Source organism: Dromiciops gliroides, chromosome 1 (genome assembly GCF_019393635.1).
Source record: "Dromiciops gliroides isolate mDroGli1 chromosome 1, mDroGli1.pri, whole genome shotgun sequence".
NCBI classification, from domain to species: domain Eukaryota; kingdom Metazoa; phylum Chordata; class Mammalia; order Microbiotheria; family Microbiotheriidae; genus Dromiciops; species Dromiciops gliroides.
Window position 1 is genome coordinate 207,273,305 of NC_057861.1, and position 19,023 is coordinate 207,292,327.

The 19,023-nt window shown below is 35.5% G+C and overlaps 1 protein-coding gene across 1 annotated transcript in view; it reads left to right on the forward strand.

Annotated features, from left to right (window-relative positions):
- The window catches only part of RTTN (rotatin), a 251,719-nt gene that overhangs the window by 70,943 nt on the left and 161,753 nt on the right, over window positions 1–19,023 (forward strand). The window contains 6 exon segments of the mRNA XM_043993343.1: window positions 1,271–1,297; window positions 1,299–1,406; window positions 7,527–7,534; window positions 13,093–13,265; window positions 15,912–15,916; window positions 17,942–18,035. Coding sequence (XP_043849278.1) covers window positions 1,271–1,297; window positions 1,299–1,406; window positions 7,527–7,534; window positions 13,093–13,265; window positions 15,912–15,916; window positions 17,942–18,035 — 415 coding nt within the window.

Below are 19,023 nucleotides of genomic sequence, written 5' to 3' on the forward strand. Positions count from 1 at the left end.
GATTAAAGGCAGAAATGTTAGTTTAAAAACAATCTTGCACCTAAATAGTGAATATATCTTAAGGCAGAAGTGCATTCGTTTTCTAGATACAATAAAGTACTCTAATGTACTGAAAGAGAATTTACTGAATGGGTTTTACTTTAGGTGGCCATACATAATTCTGCATGTTATTAGAACACACCATCTACATTTACTCACATTAACCTGTAGCAATAGGAATGATAGCTGATATAGTCAGCAAATATAAGTATAAAATAACCTCGTGACTAGTAGTAGGCCTCCACCAGTTGCTGACTACCATGGATCTGCCCCCTGAAGAGCCACAGACCACAGTGTGGCTGTGTGTTATATCTACCCCATGAAGAGTAGCTGGAGTGTCCTCTCCAGGGCGCTGGCCTGGGTGGATCAATATGGAAAACAAGCTGTTGCCCATGCAGCAGGTTTTCCCTCTCCTCGAACATTGGTGGAATCCAAAGGAAAGGCAGAGCCATTACAAGTTTGGCACCAGTGCTGCCGCAGTAGTTGCCAGAGGGATGTATGTCCAACATCCAGCTGCCTAAGGGACTCCAACTCCTGATTTTTCCTCGGGGTTAACTCCTGAAGCTTTTCCCATATATTGGGGTATAGCCGCAAGGAAGTGGAACTTTAAGAATTAGGGGTTTTCCTTCCCCTAAGCAGTTGCCTTACCAAGGCTGACGAGCCCCACCTGCCCGAAGCGACTGTTTTTAAGGCGCCAGTGACTCGCCTTCATCCCTTCTCCTGTTATGGAAACAGTTCTGCCACGAGAAGGCTAGGAGTTGGGCTTCTGTAGTCAGAGGCTATTTGAGATGCATGCTATTGGAGTATTTTATAGAGAGTGGGAGCTTATTCCCACTCCCACCCTGGCATGACAACCTTTAGAACCATATTTAAGTTCTTTTTCTAGTGTTCTGTGATAATCTTATAGACTAGAATATTGATACTACCCTCAAACTTAAATGTTGTAATCTGCTTTCAAAAAAAAAATCAGCTTTTGTGTATTTTACAAATATTAAACATAAATGTAGTGAGGACCTCTAGAACTTGTGAATTTTCAGGGAAAATGAAGATAATCTACTATTTTTTCAGGATTATTTTATACAGATTAATAAGATATTTGAAAGGCAAATCAATTCTTATTTTCAATGTACATTAATATAATTTAAAACTTTTTATAATTGTTTTTTGGAGAATTTGATTTTATGACTATTTCTGAACTATATAAATCCATATTATTTTAAAATTGTTTTAGGGTTATGCAGACACTGAAGACACCTTGGGGAAACTGCATCCTCAGTCTGAGCGAAACAAATCCTGAGGGAGGAGGCGGGATTCTCCCAGAAACTTCCAGATTAAAGTCTATATTTAGGCTCTTGGCTATTGAAAAAGCAATTGTAAGTAAAGCTGTTTAAGTATGGAAAATACAAATTTCTAACAAAGTCTGGTTATTCACTTCATGGAATGAGACTGGCTTCATCAGTTTAATGATTGTGATCTTTAAAATCTAAATGTGTGGTCGCCTTAAATTAGAAGCTTTAGCACCAGTCTTTGGGTATTAAGCATTTATTAAAGCACACTAGGTATTAGTAAAAGGAGAACATGTGGAGTTCAGAAAGTTAAGAAAAGGCCTATCTAGCCTAGAGTTCTAGCCTGATCTGGTTCTTCCTTATAAGGTAAGATAACATTTTATTCCAACCTGAGTGTGTATGTTATCCCTCACTGAACCAAATCAGATGAGAGTAAGGTTGAAAAAATCCTCACTCCTCCCTTCTTTCCCTCTATTGTAATAGGTTTTTTGTGCCTCTTCATGTGATGTGATTTGCCCCATTCTGCCTTCCCTTTCCTCTCCTCCAAGTATGTAATACTTTTTGTAACCCCTTAAGTTTTTTTTTAATATCATCACATCAAAATCAACTTATACCCACACCCTCTGTCTATGTGTACTCCTCCTATCTGCCTCAATGGAGGTACAGTTCTCAAGAGTTACAAGTTTCTTCTTCCTGTGTAGGAATGTAAACATTTTAAATGAATAACATATTTTATTTTTCCCCTTGTTTTAGTGTTTTATGCTTCTCTTGAATCTTGTATTTGTAGATTGAATTTTCTGTTCAGTTCTGGGCTTTTCATTAGGAAAGTTTTAAAGTCCCCTATTTTATTGAATGCCCATTCTTTCCCCTGTAAGGTTATGATTATTTTTGGAACAGTACATTCTTGGTTGTAATCCATATTCCTTTGCCCTCTGTAATATATTTCAAGCCCTCCTGTCCTTCAATGTTGAGGCTTCCTGGTCCTGTGTAATCCTGATTGTTGCTCCTTGACATTTAAATCATTTCTTTCTGGCTGCTTGCAGTATTTTATTTTCTCCTTTACCTGATACTCCTGGAATTTGGCTATGATATTCCTTGGAGTTTTCCTTTTGATTTCTCTTTTAGGAGGTGATTGGTGGATTCTTTCAAAGACTATTTTTTTCCTCTGGTTCAAAGACATTGAGACAGTTCTCCTTGATAATATCATGAAATATGCTGTCCAGGTTCTTCGTTTGATCATGACTTTCAGGTAGTTAAATTATTCTTAAATTGTTTCTTGTAGGATCTATTTTCCAGGTCAGTTGCTTTCTGAAGAGGTATTTTACATTTTCTTCGACTTTTATATTCTTTTGATTCTGCTTTACTTCTTCCTGTTGTCTAATATGAGTCATTAGCTTCCATCTGCCCAATTCTGATTCTTAAGGAAGTATTTTCTCCAGTCAGTTTTTGCACCTCCTTTTCCATTTGGCCAATTGTATATATTTTTTTTTTTTTGTGGTGGGGCAATGAGGGTTAAGTGACTTGCCCAGGGTCACACAGCTAGTTAGTGTCAAGTGTCTGAGGCCGGACTTGAACTCAAGTACTCCTGATTCCAGGCCTGGTGCTTTATCCACTGCGCCACTAAGCTGCCCCCAATTGTATTTTTTAATGAGTTGTTTTCCTCAGTCAATTTTGTCCTTCTTTTTTCAAGCTATTGACTTTCATCGTGCCATAACTCTCATTTTCTTTTCAAGTTTTCTCCTGACCTCTCCTTATTTGATTTATAAAAATCCTTTTGAGATCTTCCAGCAGGCTTTTTGGTCTTGAGACTAATGCCACTTCCCCTTTGAGACCGTCTGATGTAGGCATTTTGACATTGTTGTCCTGTTTTGAGTTTGTGTGTTTGGTCTTTGTTGCCATAGTAGTTTCTAGGTTGAGGGTTATTTTTTGTTTCTTTTTCATATTTAGCCTATTTCATATCTTTCGAGGTCGAACCCCGGTTCCTGGGGGTACAGGCTACACAGTTCAAGCTGTTCTTTTGTCGGGGTCAGGGGTCTGATCCATGCTTTCTGTTCTGAGGGCCTCAGTGGCTTGAACTTTCTCACTGCACTGGGGTGGCTCAGCCTAGTTGCACTTGTTGTGTAGTAGATACCCCACCTGGCGGATTGCCTTCTGCATTGAAGCTATGGGCCTCATAACTGGCCCTGATGTACCACTAGCTTGTTGAATTAGAACTGAGAATCCCCAGCTGCTGATTTGTGCTATGGCTAAGAACCTTCCACTGATTTGCCCAGACACCCTCTGCACTGAGTTGGGCTCCCCTTTTATTCAGGTGATACAGACTTTTCCTGAAGTCGTTTTAGGTTATCTTCAGCTGGAAGATTGTTTCACACTCTGGTTATTTTTGGTAGTTCTGTAACTCCAGAATCTTTTAGAGGCTTAATTTAATGTTGTTTCTGAGGCAAATTTTGGGAAAGCACAGGCAACTTCCTGACTTCTCTCCAGCATTTTGGCTCTGCTTCTCTAGGGAAGTCTTCAGAAATATATTTTAGACTGTCTAGACAGAAAAATGAGATAAGAGAGGAGGTCAGGAACAAGACTGGAACAGAGGCATGGTATAGTACTGATGGGGATGGGGGCAGCGGTGCGTGTGTCAATTATCTGGGCACTTGTTAGAACTCCACCAAAAATAGCTTATAATTTCTTTGCTCTAAAGTTCAGCCTTCAAAAATATGGAGGAATCAGTAATGGGAAATTGTATTCTGCATCTGATTTTGACCAAATGAGGTAGAAATTCTAAGAACCTTGGGGGAAATGCCAATGCCATCTTGCAGGTTGTAATAGAGAAGAAGGGAAAAGTTGGGAATAGTCTGATATGGACCTTAGATTTTAGGAGTACAGATTTCAAAGGGTTCTGAGGATGGTTAGGTAGGATCACAAGAACTAAGTTCCACTTGTGAAATCAGCCCAAAAGAATGGGAAATTCTGAAAAAAAGAAATTATGAAGGCAGGAAAAGAAACAATTCTGATAAGGAGGGAAATGTTGAATTGTTTGAATATACTGATAGTATCAACCAGTTTGTATTTTTAAAAGATTTGGATAAAATATTGTCGTGGTGTCTAGATGGTACAGTAGATACAGCTGCTTTTGGTAAGTTCAACTCAACTCTACAGATAAACCACATATTTGTGTACTAAAAGAACTGGCTAATGTGATTGCCTGTCTATTGTAAATAATCTTTAAAAGGTTATGAAGAATAGGAGAGATACTGCAGGATTGGAAAAAAGGAAAAAAAATATCCTGATTTCAGAAAAGGGAAGAAAATGAAGTTTGAAGATTTTGTCCATTAAGTATAATTTTGATTCTAGGCAAAATTCCAGTTAGTAAAAGTCTGGGAAAGGAAGAAATAATTTCAAAGAAATAGCATGACTTCATTAAATTCAGGTTAACTTTATTTCCTTTAAAATACACAGACACAGTCACAGACACAGACACAGACACACATACACACTTCCTAATCTAGTCCCTTAATTTTATTTTTTTAACATTTAAAAAAAAATTTTTTTTTTGGTGAGGCAATTGGGGGTTAAGTTGACTTGCCTAGGGTCACACAGCTAGTGTTAAGTGTTAAGTGTCTGAGGCCGGATTTGAACTCAGGTCCTCCTGACTCCAGGGGCTGGTGCTCTATCCACTGCACCACCTAGCTGCCCCTTAACATTCATTTTAAAAAATTTTGAGTTCTAAATTCCATTCTTCCTTCTAGCCACTCACTTGCCCATTGAAAAGGCAAGCAGTATAATACCCAATATACATATTAAGTCATGCCATTTTGCCAAAAATTAAAAAAAAAAAAAGCAACCAAAAGAAAGTGTCCTCTGAATTTATCATTTCTCTCTTTGGAGGTAGATAACGTTTTTTCAACATGAGACTTTGGGAATTATTGTAAATCAGAGTAGCTAAGTCTTTCATAGTTGATCTTTGTTAGAATATTGCTGTTATTGTTTGCAGTGTTCTCCTGGTTCTATTCAGTTTACATTGCATCAGTTTATATAACTCTTCTTGGGTTTCTAAACCCATCATACCCTTTGTCATTTGTTAGCTATAAAGTGATACCTGAGAATTGTTTTTATGTGTCTTTCTCTTATTATTAGTGATTTCAGGTGGTCTTTCATGTGGTTGCTAATATTCCACAATTCATTGCTTGAAGACTATTTTTATTCTTTGACATCTTATCCCACTGGGCAATGGTTCTTGTTTTTGTTTGTGTTAGTTCCCTGTACATCTTGTGTATCACTCTCATTAGAGGTGTTTGAGCAATTTTCCCTTCTCATTTAATACCTTTCCTTCTTATCCAAGTTTCATTGATTTTGTTAATGAAAAAAATTCAGTATGTCATAATATTTTTGAAGAAAATTTAGATTGATGTGGGTTAGGTGATAGTGCAATTTGGTTGATTTTGTTCTGATTAAATGGCTAGTCCCAAGCATAGACCAGTGGTTAGAGGACTAGAGAGTAGAACAAAAATCCCCTACCAAAGCCTCCATGTGAAGAAGGCTCAGAGGCCCAGCAAATGACTTCATTTTCCATCAGCTGCATTCTTTGGATTTTATTTTGCTTTTTACCTTTTTTTTGCATTTTGCATATGTCATTTTGTGTTTCTATTATTTGTGTTAAATTGATGTTAAAGAAGAGGTACATTTGCTCCAAGGAGAAGGTTAGAGCCATTAAAAGCAATATAAAATTTTCTAAAAGGAACCCAGTCTTTTTTCCTCTTTTATTTAATTCTGGACCAGTTCATTGCCAGTTCAGTGTCCTCACAAAGATATGTGTACTTAAGGACTAATTTCAAAGTTTGTTGCTTGTAATTCCATATCTTAGTTTGGATATTGAGTATTCTACATCCACTTCTTTTTTTTCAAGAGTACTTAGTCTGTACTCTTGAATGAATAGAGATCTTATTTTTTTTTATAATCATAAAAGTATTTATTATTTTCCAGTTATATGTAAAGATAGTTTTCCAACTTTTGTTTTTATAAGATTTCTAGTTTCAAAATTTTCTCCTTCCCTTCCCTCCCCCTCCCAAGACAGAAAGCACTCTGATAAAGGTTATATATGTACAGTTATATTAAACATATTTCTGCATTAGTCATGTTGTGAAAGAAGAATCAGAAAAAAAGGGAAAAAACCTCAAAAAAAACCCCAAACAAAAAACCAAAAAAATAGAAACATTGTGGTTCAAACTGCATCCAGATTCCACAGTTCATTTTTCTGGATGTGGAGAGCATTTTCCATATAGATCTTATTTTTGAGACTGCTGTCTTCTGGTGCTTAATACAATCAGCACAGTGTTACATGCAAATAGGATCATCTGGAGGACCTTATGATCTATAGAAACTTGGATTTTGTTCTAGACACTCGCCATAACAATACTCCTCGATATAGGGAAGTATACTTATGTATGTATGTCATTGAATCCCCAAATTGTAGGAGGATTAGATCTGGAAGTAATCTTAAAAATCATCTAACCTAGCTCCCAGGATCACAAGTCTGGTAAGGACTTACCTGATAGAAAAGAAAGTGAAGGGGTTCAAGGGAACACTTTTTCATACCCTAGGTTGTCAGAAACTTTTCCTAATGTACTTATGAGGCAACTAGGTCTTATAGGGATAGAGAGTGGCATGGAGTCAGAAAGACCTGAGATCAAATCCAGCCTCAAACATTTACACACTCTTTGACTCTGATAAGAAATGGGACTTCAGTACAGTTCTTCCTGGCTCTGATACCTACTTTTCCATTTTTCTTGTCATGATGGTGTTAGCCATTCTCACTAAAATAGCTTTCAAAATGACTAGAATATTAGCAACCTAGAAAAGCAACATGATAGTAGATAAAGTATAATGAAGAGACTTTTTTTTTTTTTTGCAGGGCAGTGAGGGTTAAGTGACTTGCCCAGGGTCACACAGCTAGTAAGTGTCAAGTGTTTGAGGCTGTATTTGAACTCAGGTCCTCCTGAATCCAAGGGCCAGTGGCTTTATCCACTGTGCCACCTAGCTGCCCCATGCAGATACTTTTAAATGCATATTTCAGTCTAAACTTTTTTTCTTCTTAAACTTACATTTTTATTGATATTTTTTCTTTTTATATCAGCTATATTTCCCAGATTTCTTTTCCCTTTCTTTTTTCATAGAACCATTTTTTTATACAAAGAATAAAAAAGAGAGAAACAAACGTGCTTCAGCACAACTAACCAACATATCAAAGTTGCCACATTATATGTAGAGTCCCCTATATCTGCAAAGAAGAGGTTTAAAGTATATTTTTTCTCTTTTTTATTTTTGGGACCAAGCTTTTAATTATAATTTCATTGTATTCAGTTTTAATTTTTTTGTTGTTTTTTCCATTTATATTATTATAGTCGTTGTGTATATTGTTTTCCTAGTTCTTTTTCATTTTCCATCAGTTAATAAATGTCTGTACTTTGAATTCTTATTATTTCTTTTTTTTTCTTTTTCTTTTTTTTTGCAGGGCAATGAGGGTTAAGTGACTTGCCCAGGGTCACACAGCTAGTAAGTGTCAAGTGTCTGAGGCCAGATTTGAACTCAGGTCCTCCTGAATCCAGGGCCAGTGCTTTATCTGCTATGCCACCTAGCTGGCCCTTTATTGTTTCTTAAAGCATAATAATAATCCATTCCACTAGTGTATCATAACTTGTTTACTTATTTCCTCAGGCAGTTGACAATTGACTTTATTTCCTGTTCTTAGCTATTTCAAAAGTGCTGCAATAAGTATTTTGGCATGGAGAAGTCCTTTATTTTGGTTATTGACTACCTTGTGTGTGTGCTTAACAGCAGAATCTTAGGTCAAAGGGTATGGAAGTTTTACTAACCTTATTCTCATAATTCCAAATTGCTTTCCAGAATGCTTGGATTGATTCAAAGCTCTCCCAATAGCGCATCTGTGTCTTAGTAAAAATTTCTGTAGCATTAACTTTCCCATCTTTTGTCTTTTCATTATTGCCAATTTTCTGGGTGAGAGGTGAAAATATAAAGTTGAGATGTTCATTTCTCTTATTATTAGTGATTTGGAGCTTTCTTTCATATGTTTCGTTAAGAGTTTGCAATTTGGGGCAGCTAGGTGGCACAGTGGGTAAAGCACCGCCCTGGATTCAGGAGTACTTGAGTTCAAATCTGGCCTCAGACACTTGACACTTACTAGCTGTGTGACCCTGGGCAAGTCACTTAACCCCATTGCCCCGCCAAAAACAAACAAACAAAAAAACCCCAAAACCCCCCCCCCCCCAAAAAAAAAAAAAACAAAAAAAAAAGTGTTTGCAATTCCTTTGAGAACTTTTTGTTCATATTCTTTGGTCACTTACATATTGGGGAATGGCTTTTGGTGTTTAAGTTTTTTCTTAATTGTTAATTGACTAGGGGGGCAGCTAGGTGGCGCAGTGAATAAAGCACTGGCCCTGGATTCAGGAGTACTTGAGTTCAAATCTGGCCTCAGATACTTGACACTTACTAGCTATGTGACCCTGGGCAAGTCCACTTAACCCCCATTGCCCGCGCCCCTCCCCCCAATTGTTAATTGACTACATATCTTGGATAGTATGACCTTATCAGAGATATTTGATACAAATAATTTTTTTCTGTTGAATGTTTTACTTTTCATCTTAATTTGTATCAATTTTTTCATGCAGAAGCTTTTCAATTTTATTTAATCAAATTATTTTATCTTTTATAATATCTATCTCTTGTTTGGTTAAGATTTCATTCCCTAGTCATACTTATGAGACATACCTGATGTGGTTCTCTTCTGCATTTTTATGCTGTGATATTTAATATTCAGGTGGATATATCCATTTTAGGTTTTATAATATTTTAATAGTCCTTTCTGCATTAACCAATGTTAAATTGGTTTTTATTATAGTATGGAAAATTTTGCTTGCTCTGAGCTCTTATGAGTACTGGGGGAAGAGAATTGTCACTAAACTTCATCTTTAATTATATTACAATAAAATTCTACTTTACAAAACTTTTTATCAAAAATAGTTGTTTTTGGGAATATAAGTCACTCCTTGGTAAAGAAGAGTTAGTTATACTTAGTAGAATGTATGCTCTTTGAGAGTACAGCATGTCTTATTTTTGTATTCCCATTGCCTAGCATATAATAGTACTTAATAAATGTTGCTTGATTGTGGGGTTTAAGTATAGTATCACTCAAATTATTGATTTGTATGTGGAATCAACACTTTTTCAGGATTGAAGGAAAGATATGGCCTAACCTTTCTCCAGTTGTCAGTATGTGTACATATGAGATTCTTGCTCAGTTTTTCTAGAAAATTTGTTTGGAATTATCCTGGTTCCAAGTCTTTTTATAAGGAAATGAGTTTTTACTTTGTATCAGACTTTAAAATATGTAATTTTACAATTAGGGAGAAGTGGATTAATCTGTAATCTGTGCAAAAAATAGGTGTCATTGAATCATGATCAGTTAGGTGGTACAGTGGATAATTGCTCTGGGCCTGCAGTCAGGAAAACTCATCTTGGTGAGATCTCAGACACTTACTAGCTCTGTGACCCTGGGCTAGTCATTTGACTCTGTTTGCCTTAGTTCCTCATCTGTAAAATGAGCTTCAGAAAGAAATGGCAAACCACTCCAGTATCTTTGCCAAGACAATCCAAATGGAATCACAAAGAGTCTGACATTACTGAAAAACTACCCAACAATTGAATCACATTATATTAAGATTATACTGTAGTGGCAGTTAGGTGGCGCAGTGGATAGAGCACTGGCCCTGGAGTCAGGAGTACCTGAGTTCAAATCCGGCCTCAGACACTTAACACTTACTAGCTGTGTGACCCTGGGCAAGTCACTTAACCCCAATTGCCTCACTAAAAAAACCCAAAATAACAAAACAAAACAAAACAAAAAACCCACAAAGATTATACTGTAAATTATAAATAATCTTACTCTGATATAACATGTCTCATTTTCATACTCTAGACCTGTAGTTCAAACATTTCCTAGAGTGTATAGAATAGATTAAAAAATCCATTTGGGCCTTAATTTCCAAATTACCATAAGTCATTTGTTAACCTTGTGTAACGATTGGAACCCTGCTGGAGGGTTACTGTAGGAAAGCTCTGCCATGAGGAGAAGGCATCTGAGGGCAAGCCATGCGGTCAGGTTCCTTGGCATCAGGAAGTTGACGTTTGCTCATGCGTACTGTCTATCAAAGCTCCCACCAATTAGCTTGGAGCTGTGTGTGCGCGTGTGGAGGGGATGTGCCCAGTTTCACAGGAGGTATTGGGGTCCTTTTTGTTCCTGACCTTGCCATGGTAGGTTGAATGATGGGGTCCTCTTAGAAATAGTTTAGATTTTTACTTTTTTCTTTGATCCTAATACTCTAACTAAAGCTTATAATTTATTGGCGACCACTCATTAGATTTTAGATAGTATAGCTAGAATTTTAGCTCCTTACACTTGACTAAGATGTTAAACTCTGTTTTCACTTCAGTCCAATTTCAGATTGTATCCCACTCATGTCCTTCTAGTTTGGTATTCTTTTTTGTTTGCTTCTATTAATCCATTATAGGAGATATACTCAGTGTGCTAGAAGCCTTCAGGATTCCATGAGTAACCAGAATGGCACTAGGAAACATTTAGGTGGCACAAGATAGAGAGCAGAACTTTGAATCAGGATAACCTGAGTTAGAATTTTGCCTCAGATAGTAAGAGTGTGACCCTGGGCGGCAAACCATTTAACTGTTATGTGCCATCAATTACCTCATGCAAGAATAGGGTAAATAGTGGTGGCCTACCTCACAGGATGTTATAAGGATTTTATGTAAAGCATTTTGGAAACCAAAAAGCTCTGCTTTTATATTGAATCCTCTCCTATGTTCTATTGTGTACATGGCAACTTTCTTCTTTATCATTTTGTATTTAAGTTCAAAATAAAAAAAAAAGTCTGAAATGGAAATCCATGGTTTTAATGTTGAATCTTCTCTTATGGTTCTGCTGTGTACAAGGAAATAATTTTCCCCCTTTTTTGTATTTGTTTAAAATGAATAAAGAATTTAAAAATTAAATTAAAAAAGCTCTATTTAAATGCTAGCATTATTATTATTGCCATCTCTCATCTCTTGCCCTTGCCATATCTAGTCTACCTCCTTAATAATCATTTGTTTACCAAATGTATGTCTATGCCGTTTTCTTTATGTAGTCTTCTTACACAAGCCATGCATTTTCCATTGTCCTTTGAGTCATTGACAATTTTAATTTTATATGCACAATTTATAAACAATTTGTGGTGTTTCTGTGATTTTTAGCCATATAGTATCATCAGAAAAATATCATTAAAAATAATTTTTGTATGTCAGGAAACTGCTAGTGAAAAGCACTGCATAGTTTCCCAATTGTGTTTGAGTTTGATCTCTTATTCCTGTTCAGTTTCTGACCTCAGCTCAATTGTCCATCTGTGGTACCTGAATGAATTAGGGCCATTCACCACAGCAATTGAAAGGAGGGCTCTTTGTAAGGAGTTTCATAAATTTTAAAATGAAGAGACTTGATCAGTTTCTCCTATCCATTTTAATTCTTTCATTTGGCAGTAAATGCCTCTCCAAAGAAGTGAGGATATAGTAACCTGGCATCTGCACTAGAGAGAAGAATAGTAAGAAACCTATGAACAAAACATGTGTCCAAAAGTGATTTATTAAAGAATATTTGTTAGGACCAACTGGAGACATAAGGGGGTGTGTGTGCTGTATTTCTTCAAGTCTATCTAGCTTAGGTTGATGGAATGGCAGCGCCTTCTAGAGGGCTTAACAGCTTTCCCTTTTTGTATGGGAAGTGTACTTTCTCTGATGTACATTAGAGATACTTTCTCTTTGGGGGAGGGTCTAGGAAATTGGGGAGCTAGGTGATATCTGTTTCTGCTATGTTTAGAACTCTGATTTGGGATTTTTGAACATTAATTATTTGAGGGATTTGAGATTATGGGATTAGAAAGTAGAACGTTTTCCTTATTTACTCAAATTGGCCAAGAAGGTGAATGTAGAAGAGCTCTTTTATGACCTTAGGTGTGATGGAGCCATTTAAGCGCCAGTTTGGTGCTATTCTGTAGAGTTGGAGAAAGTAGGACTAAACCTTGCTAGATTTAGGAGTGAAATAGAAAAGAAAGCAGAAAGAATAAAGACTGCATTGATAGACAGCCAATTTTAAAGTGCCTGGCCCTCCTGGAGAGGTCCTTAGATTGGTCTGTCTGGTGAAGATCAAAGGCCTAATGGAGGCACTTAACACTTTTTTCCCCTCTTGGGTATTTTACATAAGAATGCTAACTTAGGTTCTCTGTTGGAGGGGACAATAAATTTCTAGTACACAAAGATCCTAACAATGGGAGAAAAGGCCTTATTATTAATTGTAGCTATGTATAATGTTTGTACGTACCTACATATTTCCTAGCAAGCAATATCAGTTCATTTACATTCACCTGGGAGAGATGGCATTTGTAATTACACAATTCTAAGAAGCAAACATGTCCTCATTTGCATAAGTAAGAAGGGTCACAGAAACCACAATGCTGACACAGTTGTAATTTAACAGTCCCTGTTCAAGATAAATATACTGAAGTTCTTCTAACTGCATGTTAGTAATCGGGAAAATAGGCACTTCCCTTTATGAATGTTTATAAACCCTTTCGTAACTGTGATATTTTATGTTTTAATATATAATTTTGGGTAGACAAGCACATATTTATAATAATATTTTTGGTGTCCTTAGGGTACGGACAAGGTCAATAAAGCTTTTTAGCATTTCAACTAATAATGAAGAAGGGAGAAGCACAAAGCGTCCTTTCATAGATGCCAATCTTCTCTCTAAAGTCACCAAGTTATTTATTGTAGAAAAGCCTAGTGATCTCATATTGGATGACACGAGACAACCAATTTATCAAGGTGAATCAAATATCTTTTTGATGCCATCTGCTTATATTGTATTGTTTAGCTTTTGTTTATGTATGTTGGAGGAAAGTTATTCATGACATTTACAAAATTACAGACTGGCCAGATAGAATACTTTGTGTTTCCTTTCTGTGGGTATTCATTTGGTATGCCAAAATTAATCGTAATGTTACTTTAAGTAGATAAGAATTTGAAAGGTAAATCTGAAACAGTGATTTAAATGCATTCTGAAATTAGTTGTTGTGTTATCTGTTATGGGTCAAACATGTCACTGCCTACCCTTTTAGGAAATCAAGAGTTAATTGTATTTTTAATCCAGCTTTATTTTCCATTATTATCTATTCTAAGGTTCTTATATTTTTATATATAGAGAATAGTTTGCCTTTTACATGATTTTCGTTGACACTATACCATGTATATGGAAGAGTGATAAGTAGGATATTATGACTATGTTTATCTTGGCATTCTGCTTTATGGAGGACTTCCAGACCTTAAAGCACAGGGGATATGTATTTCATTGCATTTCTACTTCATATAAATCCTACGGAAGATAGGTTAGAGATTCACTGAGTCTTTTAAATTTAGCAGTCTCAGGGCCAGTGGACAATGTGCTAGGGTACTGTGCTAGGAACACTAAGATTAATCAGTGTAGAGTTTTATAATCTCAGAGAATATGAGGGATTCTGACCATTATTCAAGATACTTATTTGCTGTAATAAAGAACTAATAGCAATAGGTTGTCATTCAGACTAAGGAAAAACAAGTGAATCCTCATAAAGAAAATAAAATAACTAATTTGTAATTGCTATGTACATATTATGTGTGGTTATATTCTGCAATACTGTTTATGTTTCCATATTATACATAGATAGTATTGTCATGTGGGTTGTTGTTGTTTGTCCTTCATTCTGGAAGAGGACCATGACATCAGGAAGTGATATCATGACTTGTAGTGAATTGGATTTAATTGAAGCAGGGCTATGCAAAGTCACCAGCCTCATTGTCTCCTCCAGAGCCATCTGGGATCAAAATGTAAAAGATATATATTAGGATGACTAGAGATGGCCCTGGATGTTTGAGGCAATCGCGGTTAAGTGACTTGCCTAGGGTCACACAACTAGTAAGTATCAATTATATGAGACTGGATTTGAATTCAGGTCCTCCTGACTCCAGGGCCAGTGCTCTATCCACTGTACCACTTAGCTGCCCCTATCATGTAGGCTTTTTAAAATGCCTGGTCAATCCTTCCAATTTATGTCATTTCACTTCTTGGACTCTTTAAGGGTAAAGAATGGCTAATTCCTGTCCATTTTTTCATACTCTACTGATAGGTTAATAACTTTGGTAGAATGGACAGTGTTTTGACATTTCATGAAAACTTTCTTTCAAATTAGAATTTGAAAACCAGAATCCAAATAAATGATCCATTTACACCATATAACTAACCTGCTCATTTAAGATATCTGTGAAGAAACTCAATGGAAGAATTTAACTATTAGGATTTAGCATTATAAAGTTAGTTTAAACATATAAGGGGATAATTATTTTGATTTTTGTGAGAGATATTAAGTATAATTTTGTCTTTTGAAATTACCTGAATATATTTGGTTTCATTTTAATTCTGTATTATTTCTTATCTCTTGCCAGGTAGTTATTTTGGATAGAGAATGGTTCTAATGAGTTCAAGATTGTGAGTTTGACATTTACATAGGCATATTAACTTTTCAGAGAAGATAATTTGTTCTGTGATTATAGACTATATTTCTAATCACCTTGCTAGTATGACCTGTTGGTCTCAAGAGATTCTGGGAGAGCCTCGGAGAACTTAGTAAGATAAGTGCTTAATAAACCATGCTTAAAGGCATCATGGTATGGTGGAGTTAGGAAAGAACAGAACATAGACAAGAAATGTTATGGAGATAGAACAGTATTTGAGAACTAATTTATATTGATGTGAGAGTTAATAGTTGAACATGACAGTGATTTTGTGAACCTCTATTACTGGGAAGATGGAGGTGCCCTTGATAATTATAGAGAAGTAGAGGAGTGGGGGGAAACGTGACTTCTATTTTGTACGTGCTGAGTTTGAGATGCCTTTAGGACATCCAATTTGAAATGTCAAGTAGGCAGTTAGTAATGGAGTCCTCAAGTTCAAGTGAGAGAGTAAGAATGGATCTATCTGTCTTTCTGTCTGTCTGTATAGCTATCTAGATATATCTTAGATATATTTCTGTATCTCTATCTTATGATATTACATATATATATAATATATGTTATATATCATTTTGTATGTATATATGCACACCTATACACAGAATTGTCTAGAGATGATAGTTAAACTTATTAGAGATCATGAGGTCACCAAGTGAGAGAGTATGGAGAAGAGAAGACCCAGAGCAGAGCCTTGATGGCTACCCACAGTTAACACAATGGGTGTTACATAAATCATAGGTGATGATGCAATAAAGGAGAATGAGAAGGAGCAATAAGATAGGTTGGAGAAGAACTGGGAGAGAACATCAACACAGAAGCTTAGAGAAACACATGTTCAGGAAGAGAAAGTGGTCAACAGTGTCAAATGCTAAAGAGGTCAATAATGAAGAGAATTGAAGAGTCCATTTGATTTGGCAGTAGAGAAAGTGGAAGTGCCATTGTGGGATCTAGGTGTATAGCTAATCAGGGATGGGGGATCTAGGGATATTTTTTTAAGGATGAAAATTTGGATGTTTTTGTAGGGAAGTAGGAACTAATAGTCAGGGAAAACCTGAAGATTATAGGGGTGAGGAGGATAATAGTGAACCAAACAATTTATTGGAGAATACAAAGGTGAAAGGAATCATGAGAGAATGCTCTTGGTTAAGAGAAATGTTATCCTTCTCAGAGACTGGAATAAAGGTGGTAATCATGGGAGATGATATCAAGGTATGTCAAGCTGTTAAATTACTTAATCTCCTTTAACTTCAGAGAAGGATAGCAGTACTTTTATTATCTATATCATAGGGCCATTTTGAGATGGGCTATTAAGAGTTATTCCTAGAGATTTTTACAAACTTTTTAAAAAATATTATGTCTTTATTGATTACCCTTTGCTTTTCCACATCATTCAAATTTTCCCCTGTATTTAGAACCCTCTCCTCTCCCAGAGATGTATACTTTCTACCAAAGAGATTTTTTTGTGAGATGAGGAAATAAATCAACAAACCAATCGGAATATTTAAAATATTTGATATCATATAGAAAATTCCACAACATTGAATCCTTACCATTGTAGAGGAAGGCGGCCAGTCTTGACTTCTTTAGGACCAAGCTTATTCTTCATAATTTTATAATATTCAGTTACAACTGATTTGTGGTTGTTGGTATTGCTTTCATAGCTTTGCTTCACTTTGCATCAGTTCATATAAGTTTTTCTGTGCTTCTCAATATATATCAAATTTATTGTTTCTTATGGCAAAGTGATATTCTATTATAGTTATTTTTTACAATTTGTTTAGCCCTTCCCCAATCAATGGGCATCTATTTTAATTCCAGTTCTTTGCTACCATAGAAAGTGAAACTATAAATATTTTTGTGTATGTGGAAAGTGAGTTATTATTAAGCTTAAAAATCTATACTCATCTAGCGGTGGTAGTAGTAGCTATTAGAGGAAAAGCAACTTTCTACCATCACCTTTGTATTAAAAGTCAGAGAATATAGTGACATCTTGATTAATATGTCCTCTGGGAATTAAACTTCTTCATGAGGAAGTAGGCTGTTTAAAAACAAAACAAAACAAAACAAACCAACAATAAAAGTAAGTGACCAAAAAAACCCTAATAAATTACACACACTAGAGTTTTCTGCATTCAAAGATGTATGAAAAAAAATTTGGAAATTCAGCTTTTGTTTGTTGCTTTCAATTTAGAGTAAGGAGGGAAAATCTTAGCCTGAGCTTTTCAAATTTTCAGTTTGTCTCCCCTTTTTGTTCTCTTTCTGTCTCAGCAGTAAGTCCTTTAGTCATTCTATGTCCTCCTGATCTTTAAACCTATCCTTTTTACAAAACCTTGGGAAAATGCCTACTCTGTAGGTAAACTCTGTTTAATCCTCTGAGAAGAGTTGTAAGAATGGGCAGTCCATGGTCTTTTCCTTGACCTCAGGGAGCCTCCAACTACCTTGGTGAGGACAAGTGAGGGCTGGATGTCCTATATTCCTATATTATTTCTGCCTCTAGTAGTATAGTCTCTGATGGGAAAAAAGCATATTATTTTTGTGATAGGAGTATCATTATTGGATTTTGAAGATGAAATTTAAAAAATAAATTAACAGGATATTTAGAAAATGTTATTCAAAGCACTTTCTAGCCAACATAATATACCAGTTATTTACACTAAGTGAAGTAGACATTTGGAAGATAAGCAGAAGGAAGAAGCATAACTTTGTTTTGTCTTGGATCAAAAAGTTAGAACCGTGTCCTATAACAACACAACATAATGTAAAAATGCAATAGATGTTTAATGTTTTCTAATAATAAGGGGACTGTAATTTAGAAGTATATAAAATTAATATGAAATTGAGTGACTTTGAGAGAAAAGTAGATTTCAAAAAAATGTTGCTTGTAGGATAATTATTAAAGTTGTATTTTAGAATTTTAAATGTGTATAATGTAAATAAATTTTGTTTCTCAGGTGGAGGCTGTTGAAAAATTGTATGATGTCTTTACTTCAGATGTTGTTGACCTATCTTTGAGGAAGTCGGCATTAGAGCAATTAGCTATAATTGTTCAAGGTAACTATATCTTGGGGAAATGATTAATGAAATTCTGGTGAGTTAGTTTTCATATTGCTGTTGTCTGGAGCTTATTTCTACTTCTAAAAAATCATTTAATGAATCTTTTTTCCCCCCCTAAAATTGTACTGCCATTTTGATACTAGACTGTGTGTTTTTGTTAAACTTGTTTGGGACAATGTGATTCCCATTTTGACACATGATAGTGGAGAATTTCATCAATTCATCTATTTCTTAGTAGATTTAGATAGGAAATTATGTGAGTTGATGTGTTGTGCATTTTTATGAATTGATTTTGAGGCAGCTAGTAAGATTTTTTTCGTAGCTTAGTTGTCACCTGATATTCTCTTTCTTCATATTAGATATTATTAGTTACTTAGCATTTATATCACTCCTGTCTCTTGAGAATAATTCTTCAATACTGTTAAAAGTTGGTATCATTTTTTATAGTGTTTCTAAGGAAGATTTCTATCCCAGATATAAATTGCTTCCTGCAACTAAAGATAATTCTGAAATTCTGAAGCTCAATCTGTTCATTTGTATATAGATCTAGAGCTGGGAGGGACCATCAGATGGCCATCTGGTACAAACCCTCTCACTTTACAGATGATGAAACTGAGGCCGAGGGAATTTAAATTACTTGACTTAAGTCACACAAGTAGTAAGAATCAGAGGTAGGGTTTGACCCCAGGCCCTCTCGGCTCCAGAGCCAATACTCTTTTCACTATACCACACCTTCTGTAGTCAATACTTGTTAATGCTTCATTACTAGAACATTCTATCAGGAAAAAACTAAGGTAATATTGACATGTACATTTTTAATTTGATGAGATCTCCTCATAGAAAATGAAAATCCTTCTTCACTTTGCAAAATACTCTTTTTTTAAAGCAACTAAAATTTCCAGCCTTTGTAATAGGCCTTGACATTATACAGATATTTTAATCATATATATTTTAATATTCTGAGTGTAAGTTTTTTCTTATTACA